This window comes from Phasianus colchicus, chromosome 1 (genome assembly GCF_987193195.1).
Source record: "Phasianus colchicus chromosome 1, bPhaCol1.hap1.1, whole genome shotgun sequence".
Lineage (NCBI taxonomy): Eukaryota > Metazoa > Chordata > Aves > Galliformes > Phasianidae > Phasianus > Phasianus colchicus.
The window spans coordinates 120609078-120631484 of NC_143436.1; the positions used below are offsets into that span (position 1 = coordinate 120609078).

A 22407-nucleotide genomic window follows, 5' to 3' on the forward strand; every position below is an offset into this window, starting at 1 on the left:
TTAGCATGCAACATATCCATCCCATATAAAAGAATAAGAAGAATGAAGGTGGCTTTTTCCAGTCAATGAACACACAAGCTTTTAAAAATAACTTGCTAAAAAAGGCAAGGAGGAGAACAACTTTGTTCCTCTGTCCCTACACGAATCCCATAGTGATGCCTGCTTTTACAGCAGCACAGGCTTACACAGGGAGCCAATGTGAAATAGTTTAAGGTTGAACAATTTGTCTTCTCTTGGAGCTAGAATCCGTGACCTTTAGAAGACCGTGTGAACCAGAAGCTGTAAATATTTGTTTCTAAGAGAAACCCAAACAATTAAGAGCAACCGTATTTCTCAACAGCAATGATTTATAACAGTGGGTTCACGGGAGGGCAGTTGCCAACATTTTCTGAATGTTTCTAAAGCATCTATCACTCACAGCGCTTTCCTGAACCGAGACAGACACTGTGGTGTCACCTTGATAACAGAATCATGGTATTTCAGTAACTAGAAAGGACATTGTCATTAATGGGAATGGCCATCAGGACTGTTTAACTGCCTAAAGGAATGGTGAGTCCTCTGAGTGCTCTTTCTGCCTTTGAAAATTCCCTAAACACTTTTGTTCCTTAATGGCTTAGCAATGCCTTTTTATTCATCTTTGCAGCTGAGAGTTTTAATGCATGGGGAATCACAAACAGCCTATAGAAATGTAAGTACCCAGTAGTATTTGTTTTCTGGAGATTGTGGTAACATTCAGTAATTCAGACTGTACAAGTGCCATATTTTCCTCCAGTAACTTCTCTGAAAATATGGACAAGAACAGGAGAAACTCCTACCTGCCTAACAGCAAGAAAACCAAAAATAACACAAAACACCAAAAACAAACAAACAAAAAAAAACCAACAAAGAAACAGAGAAAAATACAAAACATTTTTTTTTTTTCTAAATCAAAAGCAGTGAGAAGCAAACCTCCAAGCCCATCTGCTTCTACAGTATCACGGACGTTATCAGTGCTAGAAACTGCAAGCACACACACAACACTGGTCTGCGCTGAGGGCTGCTCCCCAGAGATTCAGTGCAGGCTTCAGCTTGGGAATGTCTGACTGGGGATTATGTCTGCCCTGCCTCTGCTGCACAGCACACTCACTAGGGCAGTCTGCCCTTGCAGGCGGCTGATGCAATGTCCACATATTAAGAGTTAACACAAGCAAAATCACGTGCTCTATGTAGAAACTCATCAACAACTCTTTTATAGCAGATGACGTGCTTAGCTTGTAAAGGGCTTGATCGTTAATACAATCTTTAATCCAGTAGGACCATTGGGAGATAACATGTCCTCATAGCAGGTGAGAAAGCTGGTGTACAATGCTGAAAAACAAAGGTAGGACAGATACTTCTCTGCGACGAGAACATTGCGTTTCTGCCTGTACCAGAGTTCATGGCAAAATTACTATTGGTTTCAAGGGAATCAAAACCAACCTCTACTTCCCTACAACTCTGTAAATTTTGAATTGGAAAATAATTATTAGATGACAAATCTCACTATAAGAAAATTGCAAAAATATAACACCTTGCATAAAATCTGTCAGACTTCTAACACATTCTTTAGTCAAAGGCAAATAGAGCCACCTGGGGAAAAAAGTGAACGGGTGACTTCAGTGATGATCGCTTTTATTTTATTATTCCACTTATAGCCTCTTAATCATAGCCACAAATAGTAGAAATACCAGAGTAGACTGTTTGTGTAGCTTGCTTATTAAAGGCACAGCTGGTGGACATCACAACTGAGTGGGCACAGCCACGTTAAGGTATCTTCTGAACTTGAGTGGTTTTTTTTTTCAAGGGAATGTAACCACCCAACCCCAGCAATAATTTTAGGGTTCCTTTTTCCGATGGCGAGAAGTATGAGAGAAAATACTTAATGCAACCTTTCTTTTGAAAAACTTTGGTTCAGTTATTGTAATAAAGCTGTATAACAGCAATGCAAAGCAGCCCTCTGCATAGTGATGCCTTGGAAGTGTGCCTCATGCCTAGTTTCTGAAACTACAATATTAATTTTGACTTTTTTTTTTTTATGCCAGGGCTGCAGGCACATATATTACCATGAGCTAAATTGAAGTGTAAATACTGAGATTATCTACTCCTCTGCATATATAAACCTACTTAAGTTGTATAAATCAGATCTCCTCCGATCAGGTTTGTCATTTCCATAGTTCAAATTAAGGAAACTTTCTCTACAGTAACTTTCTTGTTAGCTCATACAGAGAAGAAGGCTAGAAGATTCCAAAAGGTAGGAAAGTCACGGTCTTACCCTGCCAAGATGGTCACTGCTGACATAAACAACCATACTACTATCACTGCGCTATCTCAAAAGTACCAGTAATGCATTGACCTGCCAGGCTAAAGAATTCAAAGCACATATGATATCAAATTAATGCTGGAGTATAGTATTTCTGTTCGACTGTCTTTCTCACATAACTTCACCTTTCTTCTGCATCCTCCCCTTTGACACAACCACTATCAGAATAAGGGGTTTTATGCATCAGCATTGCCTCTGGGTATGGGAAAGGAGGAGGATGCAGCTGGACTAGTTTTGCGTGTACGAGGACTATGGATTATTTGGAAGGAACATGGTAGCCTCCTGAAGAACATCCTTTAACCATCATCTCCAAAGAGCAATATTTCTTAACTCCAAGAGCAGTTTTACCAGTCCAAGTAAGAAGGAATCTCCAACCAACCCACACTACACAAGACAGAAAGTGCTTACTCTGAGTGCTTGGTACTTGAGAGAGGTTGGGGCAGCTCATCCAAGGGCTACTAGCTTCTTATGTTAGGTACTTCCCATGCTTCTGCTGAGAGACACTCAATGTCCTTATGAAGTAGGCCACTTGTGAGACCAAATGACAAAAGAATTGTTGCAGTATTGACAAGGTGGTTTTGCTCAGAAGTTTTTGAGCTTTATATCTCCCTCTTAGTGACTTTCATAGATCCATCTGCTATTGTACCAAGAAAATGGTGGTACATTGTTGTGCCAGGTACACATCACTGGAGCTTAGAACATAGGCCATATTCACTCCTGTTGGTCCTTAAAATCAGTGAAACTGCTTTTGATAAGTTCTTCACAGTACCAGGCAAACAATCATTAAGAATATCAACAATCATATACAGGAAAAGGTTGACCTACCTGACTGCTGTAGGGGTCTCTAGCCATAGAACGTCCCTCAGGAAGCAGCCTTCATACAGAAGACACTCTTCTTTTGGTGGCTAGGGTCCACCAGGGTCCATCTGTTCTGCTCAGGTGGGAAGCACAGGTGATTTGCTTGCACCTGTGCTTCCTGGGCCAGCCACTACCTTCACCAAGTGCTCAATCATCAGTTCAGGCCATGACAACAATTCCCTTACAACTCCCTTTGATAATCACTTTCATCAATTCTTAAACAAGAGAGATGAAAAGCATCTCTTCAGCTTTTCTAGCTAGTTAGAACGTTTATTTTATTATTTGTTTGTTGTTTTATTTTTTCTCCTCTGGGCAGAGAAATCCTTGCACTGCTGCTGCTCTGAGGAAGCTAATATTTGCATTGTTGCTGCCACAAGAATTCTGAAGTAAAAATTAATAAAAATGAGCTCACTTATGTTAATTCTTAGCAAGTGTCTTGGAGATAAGGGTGTTGGCTCTCCACAATCCCCAGCTTATATGCATGCCCCAGTATGCTTACCAGAGGAAGCAGGGAGGTGTCTCAGGCCATTTCCATTGTTCTGTCCTAGAGAAGAAAACTTGATTTATGCATATCAGTTCCTATAAATTCATAAATTTTTTCCAGGAGTTGAATTTAGAGAATGTTTATCTCTCCCTGTCTGTTGAGTAAAACCACCTTTTACTCCTATGGACTGGCTCTGGCCTCAGCCTCACAAATGATCAGTAAGACTTGCAGGTCACACACCATTCAGTCATTCATTAGGATTAGAAGGGTGAATAAAACACATCCCATCAATGCCTTTGTCACATCCCAGGATGACTTTATTCAGTCAAATGTCATTGAGACAAAAAAAAAAAAACAACAACCCCGCATAGACTTTGTTGGTTTGCCATTCATTGTCCATCCCAGGGCATATGCAATTAATTCCAGCTGCACTTCATCCAATGCAAGGGCTTGCTTGGGTGGTGTCTCTTACCTACCTCTCAAGTGGGTAAAAAAACAAACACAGGTGTTTATGAGTAAATAAAATAGGTTTACAGGTGCAGCTGTAGTTCTTTCTATTCCAGTGGTAAAGCCTGAGTTTGGACTGTGGAGGCAACAGAATCTGTAGTCACCAAGTAACATGCTGCTGAACCTAATGATAACAATGAAGTGGAATAGACACTCTAGGAATACTTCTAGTGATCAATTGAGCGTGGACATCAGGCTCTAATTATCTCATAAACCAACAGTGTTAACAGAAGGTAATTATGCTACAACCTTTACTTTGCTAAGCAACAAAAAGCATTTGCTCAAATGTGAATTAGGGAATGGAAGAGGGTGGAAGAGCTGAATCCCAACCCATTTGTGTCAAAAGCACCTTTATTTCAGAGAGCGCTCTGCAGCAAACACTGTGAAGTCTGTTTCCTTCTCTGTGGTCCCAAAGCAGTGTTATTTTTCCTTGCATTTCTGTCCCTATAAAATAAATGCCAGTTTTAATCACAAGTAAATGCATCAGGACAGTATGGGGAGCCAGTCCCCATTTACTCATCGTTTTCTTAGACCTGAGGTGAGGGTTCACAGTTATAATGATTTTGTACTCAGCACATGTATCTCTAGGTATGCAGAAATCACATCAAAATAGACTGGACGCATCAAGCTATAAGACTTGTCTTGCCCCTACTGGTCACATAGTCAGAAGATCCTTATTTTGCCCAAGTACCAAGTATACAATGTTTGGGAACCCAGTTCCATGAGATCCACACTTGTCCTCACCGCACAGTAACCATCACAGTCTTTGAGCAGATGCAGAGCAGGGGAATCCTTGGGAAAGGAACTTCAGGTCTGCCTTACCCAGCTGCAGTACAGGCACTGCTGCCTCCTCAAAAGGAACAGTGAGTTCCGGATGTAAAACATCAGGCAAACACACTCCAGGCAGCAGGTAAAAACTGCCCTCCACTGTGAAACACTGCAAAGACCATTAGCACAGCAGCTCTGAAGTTAGCTGGTTGAAAAACACGATCACATTCATTATTCTGCAGCTGCATTGTCTGACTCATCCCACTGCAGATGCTCAGAGGCAACAACCCAGGTGAAAAACTTTCCCAACTTGTTTTTTTTTTTTTTTTTTTAAATTCTCCAAGGAAGTTCACCTCTAATACAGCAGGAGAGCAATAGGAGCTATATCTGCCTCTGTCTTTGTTGGAGGCAAGTGAAAAGGAACCTGCAAAAAGAAAAGAAACAGATGAGATACAGCTGATTTAAGGGCTTTTATTTCATATTGCCTTTTACCATTTGATGCACTTTGACTTTCTCACATCAGTGTAGTTAGTGCTAGCCCAGCACCTTTGGGCACTGCATCCCTGAATTCAAGTGTGCCAACAGCATTTCTTCTTTTTCCCCTCTTCTTCCACAGAAGTCCACAGAAAACTGCCATAACAACCATGGCTTAGCAGGCATCTTCTTGCAGTGGGTTTTTGCTGGAATCCCTGTTCTGACTCTTGACCCTGTAGCCAAGATGTCAGGCTTTCTCCAGTGCTTTCATATATAGACACCATCTCACCATACATTGCTTAGCTGCAAGGAAATTTCTCCTTCACGTCTCTCATGACTTTGTTTCTACAGAACGCTTTCCCAGCCCAAACATCCTTGCATTTAAATAGATGGGATGACCCAAATACTATTGTGTATGATTATTCAAGGATGAAGTACAAACTCCAGCCCAGTGATTTTTACAGGACAACTTAAATCAATATAATCTTTTTCAGCAGTAGTTTCTGGAAAGCCTATATTCTACAGCATTGTATGCCATTAGTCATTTGGCTCACTTTTGCTGTATGTGTTGATGCAGTACATTGTTAAACAGCTGAACCTTTTGCTGTGCTGTACTCTGGATTGCACTGATTTCCTTCTAGTATGAAGTGTAGCTTGGAAATCCTCCACTGTAGATTTTTGTAATGAATATTTTGCAGCAAGCCACTTGTTACTAATGATACTAATTTTACTTGTACAACTCTTTATATAACCTTTACTCAAAAAATAATTGGGAACATTTACAATGGTAATTGAAGTGTTTACTAACTGATGGCCTACTTGTAAGATTAAATGGAATACAGCAGTGCAATTCAGAACATTTTCCAGCCTTTTATATGAAGAAAAAAAAGAGTGGAAGCCAACATTTTTTGCAGTGCATCCCCAGAATATTCTTTATTGCAGACTATCTACTGCACAATAGCAATGATTTAAACAGAGAATATACTCTAAATCTGAAATCTAAACCTAATTTAAAGCCTAAATGATGCTCATGAGTACAAATGTATTACATATTCTCAGCAAATCATACATCACTTAAACACTAATGTTTCCCTAATTTTAAGCAACATTTTCTGAGTCAAAAATTAGATCTGATCCCCAAAATTATGAATGTGAAAAGTAAGATAATGGTTTGACTATGTTCCACCTAGTGCTAGGTTGCCTTCTCAGATTCATTAGTTGCTGTTTAGTCACTGTCTGCTCTCTCACTAATGGATATTAAAAATTTCTCAAAAGGTGCAGGAGATCTGAGCAGCTGCCTGCAGATAATTTGTCTGTTGATTAAAGGAGGGCTCCCAAGTTAGACTAAGCAGACTGCCAAAAAGTGAAGTAGGGAGAAATCTCATTTTGTCACTGAGAATCTTTTTATCATTCCAGAGCAAGGGATTAGAAAGGGTTTGTCTTTGTTTCATTTATAACTGAAAAGAAACAAGAATAAATTTCGAGGCAAATAAACAGCTTTATGTAGATCATGATTCTTACTGTTTCCATTAGCCAGCTTGCCATGAAGATGGAGGAGGTACGAGAGTGAACTGCATAACCAATCTTCATACAGGAGCTCCTTATCTGGCATGGGCATTAAATCAGTGCTGGCCCCTTTGGCAGTGCCCTACCATCAGCTGGCACCTGAACACCTCTGTGCAGGATTTGCATTGCACCTGTCATGCAAAGCCAATTTGGTCAGCTCTGTGTCGCACCTGGCGCATGACTGCTAAACGGGTAGCAAAGGTACCCGGCCTCTGTTGTGTGTAAACCAGGTAAAGCTGCAAAATGAAGCTTGGTCTCAGCTACATAGCTTTGGTAGCAACATCTGAAAGTATTCAGTGATGCTGACATGGATGCAGGCAAACCCAATGAGAAAGAGAGAAAGCGTCCCTTTTCTACATCATATCTAATGTCTACACATGTCGTTCTCCTACCAGGGAAGATGATTTTATTAACATGATGCTGATTAATGATCTCTAATGCAATGATGGAAAGTGGGTTCAAGCAGGAGATAAATGTACAGAAGTGTGCAGCAATGAAGAATGACATTTTTGGAATCCTCCCCCACATACAGAGCACGAGCAGGTATCAGCCTCTTTGTCAAGACAGCTTGTGTTCCCTAGAGGAGCAGCGTGGCATACACGGTCTGTGCTGGGATTCAGTTAGATCCCAAACACCCCCTGATTACACCCCTTGATAAACTTCACTAAAACACATAAATAAATATTTTAAAAAGTGCAGTAAAAAGACTTTACCTTTGGCTTCAGCAGTAGGTGAGGTTTATCAGTCCTGTGGGATCCTCCTCTACCTCAAGTCTGCTGGCAGCAAAATGCTGGCATTCAGCTACCCTGTCACTTTGCAAATCCTGAGGGTGTTCAACCTGGAAAGAGAAGTGTCAGAGGGAGACTCCTGCACACCTCCACCAGAGATACAAACAAACAAACAGAAAACGAAAGGAAAGCTGTAAGAAATCAGCATGTATAACCTGCCCAGAGCTACTATTCCTGGTAGAAATTAGATCCTGGAAGGCCCAGGTGAAAATCAGAGATAATCCCTGTATGTGCTTTTAATTGGGACAAGCTGAAAATGAGAAAGCCTTTGCATGGGCTCTGCTCCCAGCCAGTACCCAGCCCTCCAGCCACTCTGGCAGAAGCAGGGCTCTATTTTGGCCCCAGCATGCAGATGCATTGCCCTTGTGCTTCCCTTCTGGGTGCCCCGGGCCGGCTGTTGGGCCGTGGGCCTCTTGAGGGCTGCAGCCCTTCCCAGGTCCAGCCCATGGCAGTTGGATCCTGGCCGGGGGGAGAGGGGGGGCACCCACAGCTATTCTGGTAGCTGTGAGCCTTGCCTGAGTCATGTGAGCCGCGGGGCCCAGATATGCACTGGGTTGGATTGGCCCAGTGACCAACCGAGATATTTTGGTTGTCTCAGCGCCTCCCAGGCAGAGATTTATTGTCTTAGGAAACCTTCACGAAATAATCCCCGGGTGCTGACCTGATCTTCAGCTGAGAGAGTGTGAAAAGAGGACAGAAAGGGGCTGCTGTCCCGGGTGCGGTGTGGTCTGAACTTACCGGAGTCTGAAACATACACAAGAGAGGATAAAACATCTGCTTCTGCCTCAAGCCATGCGCTGGCAGGCAGAGAGGATCTATTACTTGAGTTGCCTGAGGAGCAAAGAGGGCCGAGGGCGACGGCTGAGCAGACACAAAGTGCCACTTGTTGGGATTGTCATCTAGCTCCCTCATCTGTCACCTGATGGCCAGCCAAGCAAGTGCTCAGCACAGCCGTGGACCATTCATTCATCCCTACACAAGCAACGGAGGCGAGAAAAGTAAGCATCTTATTACAGCTGTTATGACATTCAGCATTTTTTTCTATAAAGGAATGCATTGAATTCGCTACAAATCTATTAATTCTTCCCCTATGCCAGGAGAGAGACTGTGGGTTTTTTTTTGGTTGGGCTTTTCTCTAGCAGCTGGAGGTCTGGTGGGCATTCATACAAATGGCTGTTGATTAAGGCATCTGTTTCACTGTCTAATTGCATTTTTACTTTAGTAACTTAGACAAGCAGAAAGCATTGCATTACCTACAATGAGTTACTTCCTGTCCTACTGCAAAGCGCACTGCACCACCGTGCTCTCCCATTACCAGACCCTGAGATCAGAAGGCTTTCTATGTGATATTTTGCTGAAAGTGAAGGAAAATGAGTTTCCTGCACACAAGTCTTTGTTGGCATGCTCCAGTGACTATTTCCGAGCCATGTTTAAAAGTTACACGCAGGAGTCTAAAGCCAGTGTGATTCAGCTGCAGGTTGTCTCACCCACTGGTCTCCAGCATGTCCTGGATTTCATTTACACTTCCTTGCTGCCTCTTTCCTTTGAAAGCCTGGAGGAGACCTTGGAAGCTGCGAGCTACTTGCAAGTGACTGATGCCATTGGCTTGTGCAATCAGTACTTGGTTAACAACCTCTCCTTGGAGAACTGCTGCTTCTCTGCCAATGTTGCCATGAGGTTCTACCTGCCAGCCGCCCTAGCTGCAGCAGAAAAATACATTGTCAACAACCTCTGGAAGCTGCTGGACTTGGATTTGGCAGGATTGCTTGAGCTGAATTTCAGGACTTTGCTAGCGGTGGTAGAATCACCAGATCTCCCTATGGTGAAGGAAACTAGGCTGTTGGATCTTCTGCTGCTGTGGCTGAAGCATGATAAATCCAGGTTGATTCATGGAAGCAGCCTTTTGGAACACATAAGATACGGTCTCATCCCAGTGGAAGACCTGAGGAGAATTTACACGCAGTCAGAAGTGCCCCTCACTGCAAGTATCAAATGCTTGATCATTAAAGCAATAAACTACCATACATCGGTTTTCAGACAGCCAATCCTGCAGGATAAGTCCACCACACTGAGGAACCAGAAAACTCGGATCATCCTTCTAGGGGGAGGGACAGTAAGTGAGGGTCTCATCACTGAAGTGGTGGCTTTTGATGTTTACAACCATAAATGGAAAGCTCTCACACAGGTGTGTGATGGGGTGCAGAACCACAGTGTGTGTGTGGTGGGGAACTTCCTCTACGTTTTGGGGGGAGAAGTAGAAGCTGGCACTCCAAGTGACTCGAACAGTGACAAGATCTTATCGGTTACAAACAAGGTCCATCGCTATGATCCAAGATTTAACACATGGACCCAAATCACAGGCATGTTGGAAAAGAGATGCCAATTTTCTTGTTGTGTCTTAAGCAACAGTATTTTTGCCATTGGGGGACGGGGTGAGAATGGGTGTCTGCATTCATCTGTGGAAGTCTACAACATCAGTAGAGACAGATGGACGAAGGCCAGGGAATTGCCATGCAAGATACATGGTCATGCCAGTGCCACTTGCAAGAATACTATATACATCTCAGGTGGCAAATATGCAGAACCAGCCAGCACAAGCAAGGACTTATATTCTCTGAGCTCGCTTGAAGGGCAATGGATGAAACAAGCCCCCATGAGCATTGCTCGGTTTGGGCATCAAATGGCGACAATCAGAGATGCCATATTCACATTTTTAGGTTTATATGAACCATTCTCTGAAATAGAAAGATATGACCCTGATCAAAACCAATGGACTCGTTTGAGGCCGCTGATCTATGACCGATTTTGCTATGGTCTGGTGGTAGTCGAGGAAACAGCTCTTCTCATTGGGGGAAAGAAATGGCAAGACTCGAGGGAAGTCCCCACACAGGACGTGGTTGGCTATGACATTGACAACGATAGCTGGGAGGAGATTTGCAAAGCCCCCCTGCCCTGGTGTGGGCTGCAGTGTGCAGTGCTGCAGCTGTCAGAGATGGACGAGGAACAGGGCAGTGACACCCTGAAAAAGAAGCTGCCTAATTGCTGAGCCAAGGCATCGTGGAATGAAAGCCCTGGGAGATGAGCAGTGGGGCAACTCTGGAGAAGAAGAAAATTGTGATGGCACTGGATGTAACAGAGTTGAGGTTCTACGGTGATAAGCAAGATACTGGGTGGAAACAGGCAAGGAAGACTGGCTGCAACCCGGGAAAAGGTGCAGCAATTTGTAGATCTGAAAGTCAACCTCACTGGTGAAAGATGTAGCAAGTAGGATATGTGGAGGAGAGGAGCTAGAATCATAATCCTTGACTTTTTTTGAAGAGTAATACCTAGATAGCAATTAAGAGTTGTTGTAAGTCAGAATTTTTCTAAGGTTAAAAAATATAATCCATCTTTTCTGTTTTCTTAATCAGAGGTAATTTTCCCAGTTGGTAAGTGCTATCAAATTGCTATGGTATGGCTAAGCAAAGTGAAAGTGAGATGTATAAAGATGAGAAAATTGATGGCTGTAAGAATGAATAACAAGTAGTGCCAAGGAAAGGTATTATTTTAATATGCTACATACTAGGCAGGAGTGCCTTAGCTAAACAGCATGAAATTACTGGACATAAAGCATGGATTTTATAAAATGTAGCCTCAATTGTGGCCATGTGCTAAAACAGTGCTTGTTTCATAGAAGCCATTTCTCTCTGAGCAGCCTTTGTTGTAGCATGCCTTTGAGATGATTGTTTTGCATTATTCTGAAGAAACACTACTGGTACAGTACATTTCTCATGTATTCAAGCCTTGTGTTAATTTAGATAGCCAGAGCTGAATTGATGTACGTACTGCAAGACCCTATGACACGTTTCAGGAGTTGCTGTACCTAATGCCCTGATACTTACTCAAAAGCATACATCACTTTATCATACCTGATCATAATGATAAAATTTTTCATTACTGAACATGAGAGAACCCAGCAATCAGGTCTACTTTCACCAAAGAGTGCAAAGGGAAAGAATGCAACAGAAGGCTTTCAGCAGACTTCATTCTGAGTCTGCCTACAGCCTACAAACCGACCGGCAATGGTCCTACTTCTTTTTGGCCATGCTGGCTGAGTTTGCAGACATTGCCCAATTGCTAAGGAACTTGAAGGCACGCTGATCTGCGAAATGCGGGTAAAGTGGTCAGATGCCACTGTTTTTGTACACAGTAAATTCAAGCTCGAATCAGAGATGTTCATTTAAAAGCTAAATTTATTGTACTTCATTTTACAGTGTTCCCTTCCTAGGTTGAGAGTTAATACAATAAAAATATATATAGAAGAACATTTAATAGTCTTAAAAGAAGGCAGCACAATGGATAGGACACATGTTCTTTGTCACTAGACTAGCTTAAAAAACTGCAATGTTTAATTTTCACCTTTAAAGCAATCAAGCTGACTTTACTAATGTAAAGTGCAGGCAGAATAGCTGTTGCATAGCAACAGATCTAAATCTTCTGAACTGCCTTGGTTTTGACAAGGAATCAACTACACAATGTGCATATACATCCATCAGATATAAAGAGGTTTTATATGAATATATTTACTTTTGGTCCGGTAAAACAGTAGCAAGAGAATCTAAATGCTTGGAACAATAGCACAACCCATTTCAAGTCAAGCATTTTTTAAGAGAAATGTACAAAAACCTCACAAATTTAATATACAAGTCAGTACATGCAGTAAATAAATGTTCAGTTTATACAAACAATATTCTTCTAAATGGTACAAATATTACACTGGATCCAGAATTCTATACAAATGTCGTTAATATATGATCCATATTGACTCGAATATATAGGATTACTGAAAATGGGCTACGGAAAGGCCACTCTTCTGTACAATTGTGCAAAATCTGCAAAACATTTGCAATCTGAATGCAATAGGATAACAAGGAAGAAAGAGAGAAAAATAAAGGAATAAATGCAAATAAACTAACAAGAAAGAAAGAAAGAAAGAGAGAGAACAAATAAATAAATCTGACTGTTCTTTCCTTCATCTCGTCATGGATATAACTGCCAGGAAATACCAGAGCTCATGAAGTTTGAAGTACATTCACTGAGCTGTACAGGCAGTAAGAAAAGGTTGGCTAAACGTACAACTTACTGTAGAAAGAATAAAGGAAGCTGTGCCCTCTTGCATGAGCATTACTCAGCTATGTCTCAAATCCTAACTTACGCAGCAAAACACTGAAAAGCAGCACAAATGCTTTGTCACGCTCTGATCACTTTTTGAAAACAAGACCATAAAGAATAAATAGATGATATTTTACCTCTTGCTTCCCTATTCCAGACGGGTGCCTAAATCTAAGGAGATATTTCTGCTTATATTCACTGTGCACTCTGCAGCACATCTCAACTCTCAGGAAAGTTTAAAAAACTTCTGTTCGCTTGTGAACTCAGCAGAAACCAGAGACATTCAGAGGCAGAGCAGAGACTTTCCGAGCTCTCAGTTTTCTCAGGTTCTGTGCTTAGCTCTGTTCCTATCATACTTTTCCTCCGAGTACAATATGGCCAAATTTCACTCCTTTTCTACTGTGGGAATTTTCAAAGCCTCTCAGGTTGGGAGCATTTTGTTGGGAACCTTTTCCACTGCTGCTTTTCTGGGCAATAGAAATGCAGTTATCAAGGATGTTCAAAGTCTACTTTTTCTCTTTTGCAAAATCTGATCCCTTCGGTACAAAAGCAGCATAAATGATAGTGCCATGACTAATTTTTGTTTAAAAAAATTGAACCAACCAAATGTGATTTAAGTAGAGACAAGTAACACATAATTTTGTCTTAATTAGAATATAGACCAGTATCTCTTTGCACTGATGGTAAACCTTAGCAACAGGCTTTTAAAAAGTACAAGGAAATAAAACCTAAATGTTTAATACTTAAATTCACATTAGTCATTATGGTGGGCTGATTTTAGCCCTTTTGTGTTCAACAAAATGGAAACACAGTCACTGCATTACACTTTTTCCCTGTTATGTAAGAAAACTCCTAGAGTTTCTCATTAAATATAATTTTTCTTTTATTCCCCTGCCACCAAAATAGTACCTGCACTCCAAAAATGCAATACAATACTGGAATTACATAATAAAAAATATCATTGTAAAAGCAACCTTCAATAACAAAACCTTTAGCCTGTGGAACAGGCCACAGTCTTCCAAAAATGTTTTTAAATACTTCTATCTAATAGTTAAAGATCATGTTCTTTTTACAGAAGGTAAACACAGGTGGAGCATTGGTAGTGCATAAAACACACAAATCCTCATTAAAGACATGGTATCATTGACCGTTGAAGGTGTACATCACACGGCTGAGTGACATTAGAAGATAATTTACTAGAAGTTCCACATATTGATATAAAGCCTAATTTATGCACTTATGTAAAGGCCTGAAGTGTAGCAAATGGAATAGAAGAGGACCCCTTATACGTGTGTTTCAATGTAGGAGTGCGTATGTGCTAAGGAAGCTAGAAGTGCGTCGACCTCAGATGAGCCATTAACAGAGCCCTTCGGGGTGCTGTTGTGACAGATGTCCAAAAAGACGTCAAGGTATATTTGTTTCCATTCTTGAAAGTCTCTAGACGTCAAGCCTGGATTATCCAGAACCTTATCTATAATGGCTACTTCTCCTTCCCTGGCCTGTGGGAGAAGAAAGACAAGTAGAGTCAGTGCGAGCAATGAGCAGACAGGGTGGGTAGGGTGTGAGCGGGGATGCCCAGAGGTCTGGGAAACAGGGCAGTCAACCAACTGCTGATACTACTCACATGTGGCAGCCTCTTCCCCTGATGTCACCCATCACCCTGCAAGACCGGACATTCCTCACCTTGTCCCACACCTTCAGCAATGGTCCCTACTCCCCTCTCACCCCTTCTTCAGTTCCCTCAAAAAATAAGCCCTGCGCTGTTTACTACTAGCTGCTTTAATTTTCAGGATCAGTTTCATGCTGCCAAGTGCCATCTGTTTGCTCTTCTTGATCAGCATGAGAAATACTGCGTTTGTGCGTGGGATGCAGACAGATGGCCCCCCGCCCGCCAGCAGAGCTAAGCCTTCTTTACAGGGCCCGTCATGGGGGCACCTGAGCAAATGCCTGTGCTAGGAGCCTTCAGCTTGGTAATGTCCTCACCGGCGATCCAGAGCATGCTGTGAGGTGGCTGGCTGCTACCTCCTCCTACCACGATGGTGGCAAGCAGAATGCAGGAATGGGTAAAATCTAACACAGCTGTTGGCACCCCCCACTTGTCACAGAGGCAGGGGATGTGGCTGTGTCCTAATCACTGGCTGGTGATTAGTTTATTGAGAGATGACAAGCAGCCAGCATGGGTCAGAGCAAGCCTCCGATACACACACAGCTGCTCACTTTTTTTATTAGCGGTAGAAGATGGATGCAGCCTTGAGCCTGAAAAAACAAGTAACAGGCAAGCTCCAGCACTTCTCCTCTGTGAAGGCATGGTCTGGTCACCAGCAACTTCTCCTTTATTCTCCATGCCAGATGGGTTTCATAGACCTCATTTCTAACAGACAATTGCCATGTTTACACCACAAATGTGATAAACCTGTCTAGGGAGCATGTTTAGGGAAGTATTCAGCAGTGTCAGCTTTGGTGGAGTAGTTATCAGAAGGGTCAGAGATGTCACCAACAAATAGTATGTTTAAAGGTATTTTTCATGCTTTACAATCAGTAGCTAATTAATGCTATATGCTAGAATTCTCAATTTCAGAAACAATAATACAGCTGAGACTAACTAGAGGAAGAGAACCTTTGGAATCTCTCAGTTACCATATATTTACATGAACTACCATAATGTTCTTCTTGCAGATTGTGATCTGTACACAGAACCCAGCACTGCCAGTCAGGTAGCTCATACTTGTTGAGGAGAATGGTTTTGTGGCTATGTCAGGACATAGAGAGCAGAAGTGTCTTTCCATTGCTGATGGAACAGATAGCCTATGGGTGGTAAGAGCTAGAACCAATTTAGAGGGCTGTACAGATTACTAATCATTTGAATGAATTAAAGGAGAGTTCATAACACCAAATCCAATGGGCAAGTGCAAGTGAACATATTCAGGAAGGAGAACTCAATGGCATTGATAAAAAGGGGAAACAATTAGCTAACAGCAGTAGCTCCTGATAAACACTACTACCAGTACAATAATAGAGGTGAGCTAGGATGGAGCTAAAAGCAATTAATGAGTTACCGTGATGCCACTGCAAAATAGGCACACGCCACACTGCACTGTTGCCATATGCATGAAACAGCAATAATCTGTCTTTGATACTTGCTGGCATTGCACTGTCAATTATTTATGTCATTCTGGTCCAAACAAGATTGGTGACTTCTTCAGAAAATATGTCTCATGGAAAGAGAATAAACAAATTATGTTTGCTTGGTCTAAAAGAAAGAATATACAGAGAAGCATGAAAACAGGCATCTGCTGGGTTAAAGGGATGAGCTGTTTTTGGAAGACCCTGGGGGGGGGGGTGGGGGGGGAAACAATTCCATTTGTAGAAAACCATTGGCAAAATGTAACTCAGGTATCAATAAATGCTAACAAGAAAGGCACTTAAGCATGGTGATAAGCTGCTGATATGGAACAGCAGCAAGGCTTTGTAATTCCTGCAAGTATCAATAAATGTGTTATTTTTTTACATTTCAGATCAGCAACTCTTACAAACTGTTAGTACAAGTGATTCTACCAAAGTGCAAAAGTGTAGATTCTGTGTGAACCTCCTGCCTGCTCTGCATATCTGAGATGGCTGTGATTTTGCTTCAGTTTCTCACGTAAAAATTACATGGAAAGCCTGGGCACCTTGACTTTTTCTATCAGTCTACAATCTAGCAAAGACTCACATACCCTGGTTCTTTTGGTTGCCTTCATTGAGACAATACAGTGCAAAAAAGTAAGCATGGGAAAGATTTTCTTCAGGGCTGGAGTCTCACAGCATGAAAATAATATTGCTTAAATGCTTCTCTAGGTGATGGAAAACCAAATTAATTAATGCTGATAAAACTATTTGATAAAAGCTGTTACAAAATCCACTGTACAATTATCTAGTGACTTAAAATGTAGTAATTTAATACAGTTAACAGAGACCCCGGGGAAATCCAGCATATTGTTTGCTGAAATCTCTAATAGTACAGATTTGAAACTGCTGTAACAAATAAAGAAGCTGTCAGGGAGTTCAAATTAGCTGCACTGCACTTACAATAATGATAAAAATCTTCAAATCCATCATTACCGTGATCTATTTATTTAATCAATTTTACTGATTAAACACAATGATCCTACCAGTCTATGCAGAAACCGAGCACACAGTTCATTTCCAGACAAACTCAGTAATCAGAAAATAATAAAATGTTTTAAGAGGTAGCACTTCGTTCCAAAAGGCTGACTGTGCTCCATTTTAGACTTCAGCAATTCTGGAGTGAATGCATTTTTATAAATGAAAGTTTTCAGGGATAAAAAAAAAGGTGTTTGAGGTGTCCTCTGTTAATTTAATGTCAAATGATGTCATACTAGCTAGAGGAGGAGCTGAGATTTTACCTGGGCACAAAATAAAACAATCCCCTCCCTTTGACTTCTCTCCCAAGGCACATTTTCTTCTGCTTCAAGAACAGCGGTTACACATATCTTCCACGCACATTTCACAGACCACATTCAACCTGAGCTCCAGCCACACACAATTAATGTCTGAATACAATACTGTCAGATCCAACCCTAGGGCAGGATTTTTCTCCCTGTAGTCTCACCTTTAAAGTGCTTTTCAGAATTCGCAGCTGGTGCAGTTTTTCATTGACTACTGGATTGCTACATCTCTTTATAAAAGATTTCCTATACTCCAGCTTAGTGGAAATCTGGTGGTCTCCTAAAGGAGAAAGGCTGGCCTGCTTCAGGGCTCTGTACAAGTCTTGCAAGGAATCTGCTGCTATTTCTTCCGTAGTTTCAACTGTAATGAGAAAAAGAGGAGGAAAAAAAAAAAAAAGGAAAAAAAACAGAGACAAGAACAGTGGATCATTAACACAGTTATATGACAGTCTACCCAAACCCTTTGCAAAATGTTTAACAGGTATTACCAGATCATAAGGAAAATATTTCAAACCTGCTAGGCTTCTTGAAAAAAGCGCTGCTTCTCGTTCACTAACTATTGCCTCCAAGAGAAAGGCATTTAAGAATGTAAAGTCTTGACCCACACAGAAAGAAGCAACAGTGCAAGGTGCAGTAATCTTGCAGCGCTGTACTGTCAAAAATCCCATATCTGGTATGCATTTAAATATGCTGGTAATTCAGTAGTAACAACAAAAGGAAGCACTGGAAGTGTTCTAGTTAAGAAGGTGATCAGGGACCTGATCTTGGCCTGAGATTATGATGTTAGTGGTACCCTTGGATGATGCTGATGACAGTGCTGTTGGGATCAGATGTAATTTTCCTTCCTATAAAAGTCCTTTTTTGGCATGTGCTTTTGATACTTAAGAGTGTTTTTCAATAGTCAACAATGCTGTTGCTCATGATATTACCTGGAGGTTTTAACAGAAGATTACAGACTGGATATCTGAGCATGCTGCCCAGCAGTGCAGCAAGGTGCATTATAGGTTTCTTAATGCTTGTTCTGACTAGTGCTGAGAGCATTTTAAAGGAAAACATAATTAAAAAAAGATTTTTCTTCTTTAGAAACAAATTCAAATAAAAGTTTGGGATGAAATGTTACTCTCAGCTTTTGAAATACTTAATCTGCCAAGCATCAAAACATTTCAATTTCTCATACACCATTTCCTCCCTAAGACACTTATGACTATGTAGAAACTTCAGAAGTGCCAGTGGAGTGGCATGATGAGCAGAGTGATGACCGTAGGAAGCCAAGGCAGCCCTGGGAGAGCAGTCAGCTCTGTCCCTGCTGCCACTCAACACTGTTGATGTTGACACACCAACATCTCATATACACAACAGCTGTCCATTGCTGCAGACACATACATGCCTACCAGTGGTGACTTTAGACAACCTCCCTTTCAAGCCCATAACACGCAAGCACAGCAACTACTCACCACTCAGGCTCAAGCAAGAACTCTAGGAACCAAGATCTCCACATCCCATCACAAAAAGTATTTGCAGTCATACAGATCTTTACACAGACAAATAGTTTTGTAGCAAGCAATTAATCTTGACATATTCCCCATCTGTTTATTCATTTGCCCTTTTTGGGGGCGGAAGGATGTTTTTAAAGCTTTTTTTTTGTTTTTTTTTTTTTAAATATGTATAGACATGAAGAAGGGTTAGAGGCCTTTTACTAACAAAGGTGTTGGGTTCCCTCAGTTGATATATATGTTGGAGTTTGTTTATCACTGCATGTCCAAGAAGAACTTAAAGAAAATCAGAAATGGAATGCAGCTCCGTCTGGTTGATTTCTTTCTTACTAACACATCTAATGTGTTACTAGGTAAAGCATTGAACGGATTGGTTAAAATTCTCCACAGTTTTCATTTTTATGCTTTCTTAAAAATTCTTTGTAACAATGAGAGAATTGATGTTTGGGATATTTCTGTCGGTTGTCTCTGAACTTTGAAGTCTACCAGTCTGAAGCTGGTAGAGTCTGAAATGGAGGGATTTTCTACAAAAAAAAAAAAAAAAAAAAAAGACATCTACATTTGACAAGGGAGTGTTTTACATCTGCTTCTTTCTTTCTCTTAACACTTTTTACGAAAAGCAAAAGAGATCTTGTCTCTTTCCCAGCAGCATAACCATGTTGTATCCTCTGGGGATTAGTGCAGGGAAAGCCTGCTGAAGGAACGAGCCAGTGCTTTGTTTCCACATCATTTTAATTTGATTTGCTAGGTTTATCTGGAGCCTGCATTAGCAACTGGCCACTGTGTCCAACTGGCTATCTAAAACATATAAGATCGCTACCACAGACAAGGACAAAGTTTAAGTTCAAACCCAAGGTTGCATCTGGAGTGACGAGCACCTTCAACGAACCTGGGAAGTAGCATGGCTTTTGTAGATGCAAATACCAGGTTGCAGGGCCTGGGATGGCCTCCCCCCCTATGCCACACACCAGTCTGGAGGACTGCTCTGCCTTGTGCTCCTTCGGGCTCCCCTCCTCAGGCCTGATGTCTGCTAAGCAGAAAGGCTGCGGATGGGCGAGGGGACCAGCTCTGAGATCTCATGGGAGCACACTGCAGGGCACTACAGGAGAATGATGTGCACAGGATTAAGCAGCAGCCTTGCTGCCCTCTCATAGCGCTGACTGGAGGGTCTCCAAAACACATCCATGCTTCTCCTCCACCCACTGACTGCCTTCTACCAGGTTCTGTCATCACAATGCTGTAGTTACAGGCAGTGTGGAAAAGAAGGAATGGGATTTGCTATTGAAAGCAAGAACAGGGAAGACAGAGAGCTGGTCCCTGCTTTTAAGTGCCTCTCTGCTGCTGATGCTCAGGAAGCTGAAGCAGGGCAAGAGATTGCCTCAATCCACCCATGGCTGAGGTGAAGGGAGTGGGCGTCACAATAACACATGCCAAGTGCTTAATTTTTCCAGAGGAACACTGAAAGCAACGATGCTGCTGCTCTTGGTGGCTGGAGTAGGCCCGCAGTAGGCGGGAATGAGATTAGAGACAAATCTCCTCTCCCTCACCCTTCTGCTAAAGGCTTTGATTGACTTCCTGTGGGCGTTGGTGAAACCCTTCATGCCAGAAAGGAATTGAAATACTTGATTAGACATACAGCTGAGGTTTAAAAGTATGTTTTTTCTTTTTTAATTTATTTTTTTCTTAATTTGGTGTATATTTATGCAAGTGATATGCTATTACTGGAGGGCTTTCCTCATAAGGGGAAATAAGAGCTCAGACAATGCCTTTAAGCAGAAAACATGACCTGATGTGATCCACAGAGGACCTCAGAAGAGCAGCCAGTGCAGCAGGTGGTTATGCACCCTGACATGGCTGCTGAGCCACAGGCTGCATCTCTCCAGCCACCTTGCTTCTCTGAATACAAAGGAACATGGTTGTTCCACACACTGCTAGAAAGGAGGGTCTCTTTCTGAAACAATACTTTTGCACTCTGCTTGACCTAAGTCTTGAACAACTCTATAACCTCGAGGCAGAAAAGAAGTTGCATAAACTCTGCAGCACACAGGATTGAAATTCAGAACCACATCTTCCAACTACAATAATACACAGGTACTACATTTTGAAATAACAAAACTTATGCTTTGTCTTCAACACAAGGCAAAACATTTTGCATTAAATTCAGGAGCTGAAAAACAGCTCTAGTCTGTTAATTGGACTATTACATTCTAGTAAATGCTGCGTTATTTTTTATTTTTTTTTTTACTGCTTTCCACTATGGAACAGTTTCAAAACTCATACACTTCTTAAGATGCTGTGAATATTTTTATCTACTTTTACACTTTCTCAGGGGAGGAAATTAGAGATTGTGGCTGAGTGAGTGAAACTGTAGGAGGTCAGGAATGGTTTGGGTTTGTGAGATTCAGGAAAGACTGGTGGGATTTTTAGCACTGCGCTCTTTGTTCTTAGAATGACTTTGCCCTGAAATCTATGAGGATATCTGTGTAACCACCTCCTTGCTCCACTGGGCTGTTCATCTTTCCATTATTTCCTCCTAAAAACTTCCCTCTAAAAAAACCCACTAAGAGCAATAAATAGGAACATCAGGTACCTGAATGAAAAGTGATCTGAGAGAAACCATCAGTGCTAGTATTTACGTGGACCAAAAGATGATGGTTCTGTGTGAGCTAATGATTCAGGAAGATGATCCTGAACTAGGGACATGTAGAAAGTCCCTCCATCTGGCTAATGCATCTGGACATAGGTAATCCCTGGGCTTATATTTCTCACAAATCTGCTTTAAATGGAGTAACACTGGCATTTTTAGTGGAGGTTCCAGCATTTTTGTGTCTCGCTTTCCCTGTAAAATCTCTAGCCACTGAGAGCTCGTGTGGCATCTCCCTTTCAGTGAGGTACCATCAGAACCAGTGATTGCACCTGGGGTTGTGGGTGCACACAGCTACCAGGCAAGGATCCTACAACACAATTCATCACAAGCTTTGTCACCTGCTGTGCTGTCAAAGGCAGATTCTTCAAGGGCTGTAGCTCTCCTTTGTAGGTCCCTCTGTTCTTTTTGTTCTTTGCCTGTGCCTCTCAACTCCATCCAGACTCCTCCCATCATCTTCAGGCTTCTTATACTGACTGAGGGACACAGTTCCTGCTCTAATGGCTTTCTCCTTTTTTTTTTTTTTTTTTTTTCAATCCTCTACTGTTTGCTGCTTTTACAGCTTAGTGACATGCTTTTCTCTGTGTAACTCCTTGCATGCGCATGCCCACCCACTGTTCCACTTGCAATTAGCCCTGCATTTGAAGAAAATTACCACCCTCTGCAAATCCTGAGAAAGCAAAGCTGCTGCAAAGTCTATGACAGAGAGCAAACAACATGAAACAAGGCTGAAATTCCCCAGCTCCACTGAAACCCACGCTCCCATTTTCATTCCTTTTGGTGAACTTGCTGGCTTGGCAGGGGAAGAAACTCAGCTTGGCTCCCCCAGGATCTTAAGGAGGTAAGTTTGTCAGAAGACAGCACTGATCACATTATAAGCCATATGCTAAT

General features: G+C 41.7%; 2 protein-coding genes and 1 long non-coding RNA gene across 5 annotated transcripts in view; 1 reads left to right on the forward strand and 2 right to left on the reverse strand.

Annotated features, from left to right (window-relative positions):
- Positions 1-4637: 4637 nt before the first annotated feature.
- Positions 4638-8237, reverse strand: LOC149919995 (uncharacterized). Its single transcript, XR_016459897.1, has 3 exons — positions 7939-8237; positions 7709-7833; positions 4638-5379 (listed from the first exon to the last, which is right to left on the reverse strand). It is a non-coding gene; the product is annotated as an uncharacterized LOC149919995 (long non-coding RNA).
- A 29-nt stretch (positions 8238-8266) lies between these two features.
- KLHL34 (kelch like family member 34) lies at positions 8267-11736 on the forward strand. The gene has a single exon (XM_031599255.2). It carries the CDS (start codon positions 9042-9044, stop codon positions 10827-10829), a length of 1788 nt encoding a protein of 595 aa, XP_031455115.2. The 5' UTR covers positions 8267-9041; the 3' UTR covers positions 10830-11736.
- Positions 11737-14154: 2418 nt separating this feature from the next.
- CNKSR2 (connector enhancer of kinase suppressor of Ras 2) overlaps positions 14155-22407 on the reverse strand; it is a 203204-nt gene continuing 194951 nt past the window's right edge. The window contains exons 21-22 of one of the 3 annotated variants that reach the window (XM_031599325.2): positions 17544-17740; positions 14155-14433 (exon numbers count right to left, since the gene is read on the reverse strand). In XM_031599325.2, the coding sequence (XP_031455185.1) occupies positions 14218-14433; positions 17544-17740 (413 nt within the window). In that variant the 3' untranslated portion in view covers positions 14155-14217. The remainder of the gene's footprint in view (positions 14434-17543; positions 17741-22407) is intronic. The other 2 variants (XM_031599326.2, XM_090124642.1) reach the window with 2 other exon arrangements.

Bases quoted from the DNA above. Each gene is read 5' to 3' on its own strand.
- KLHL34 (XM_031599255.2), top strand. From the start codon at position 9,042: ATGAGTTACTTCCTGTCCTACTGCAAAGCGCACTGCACCACCGTGCTC.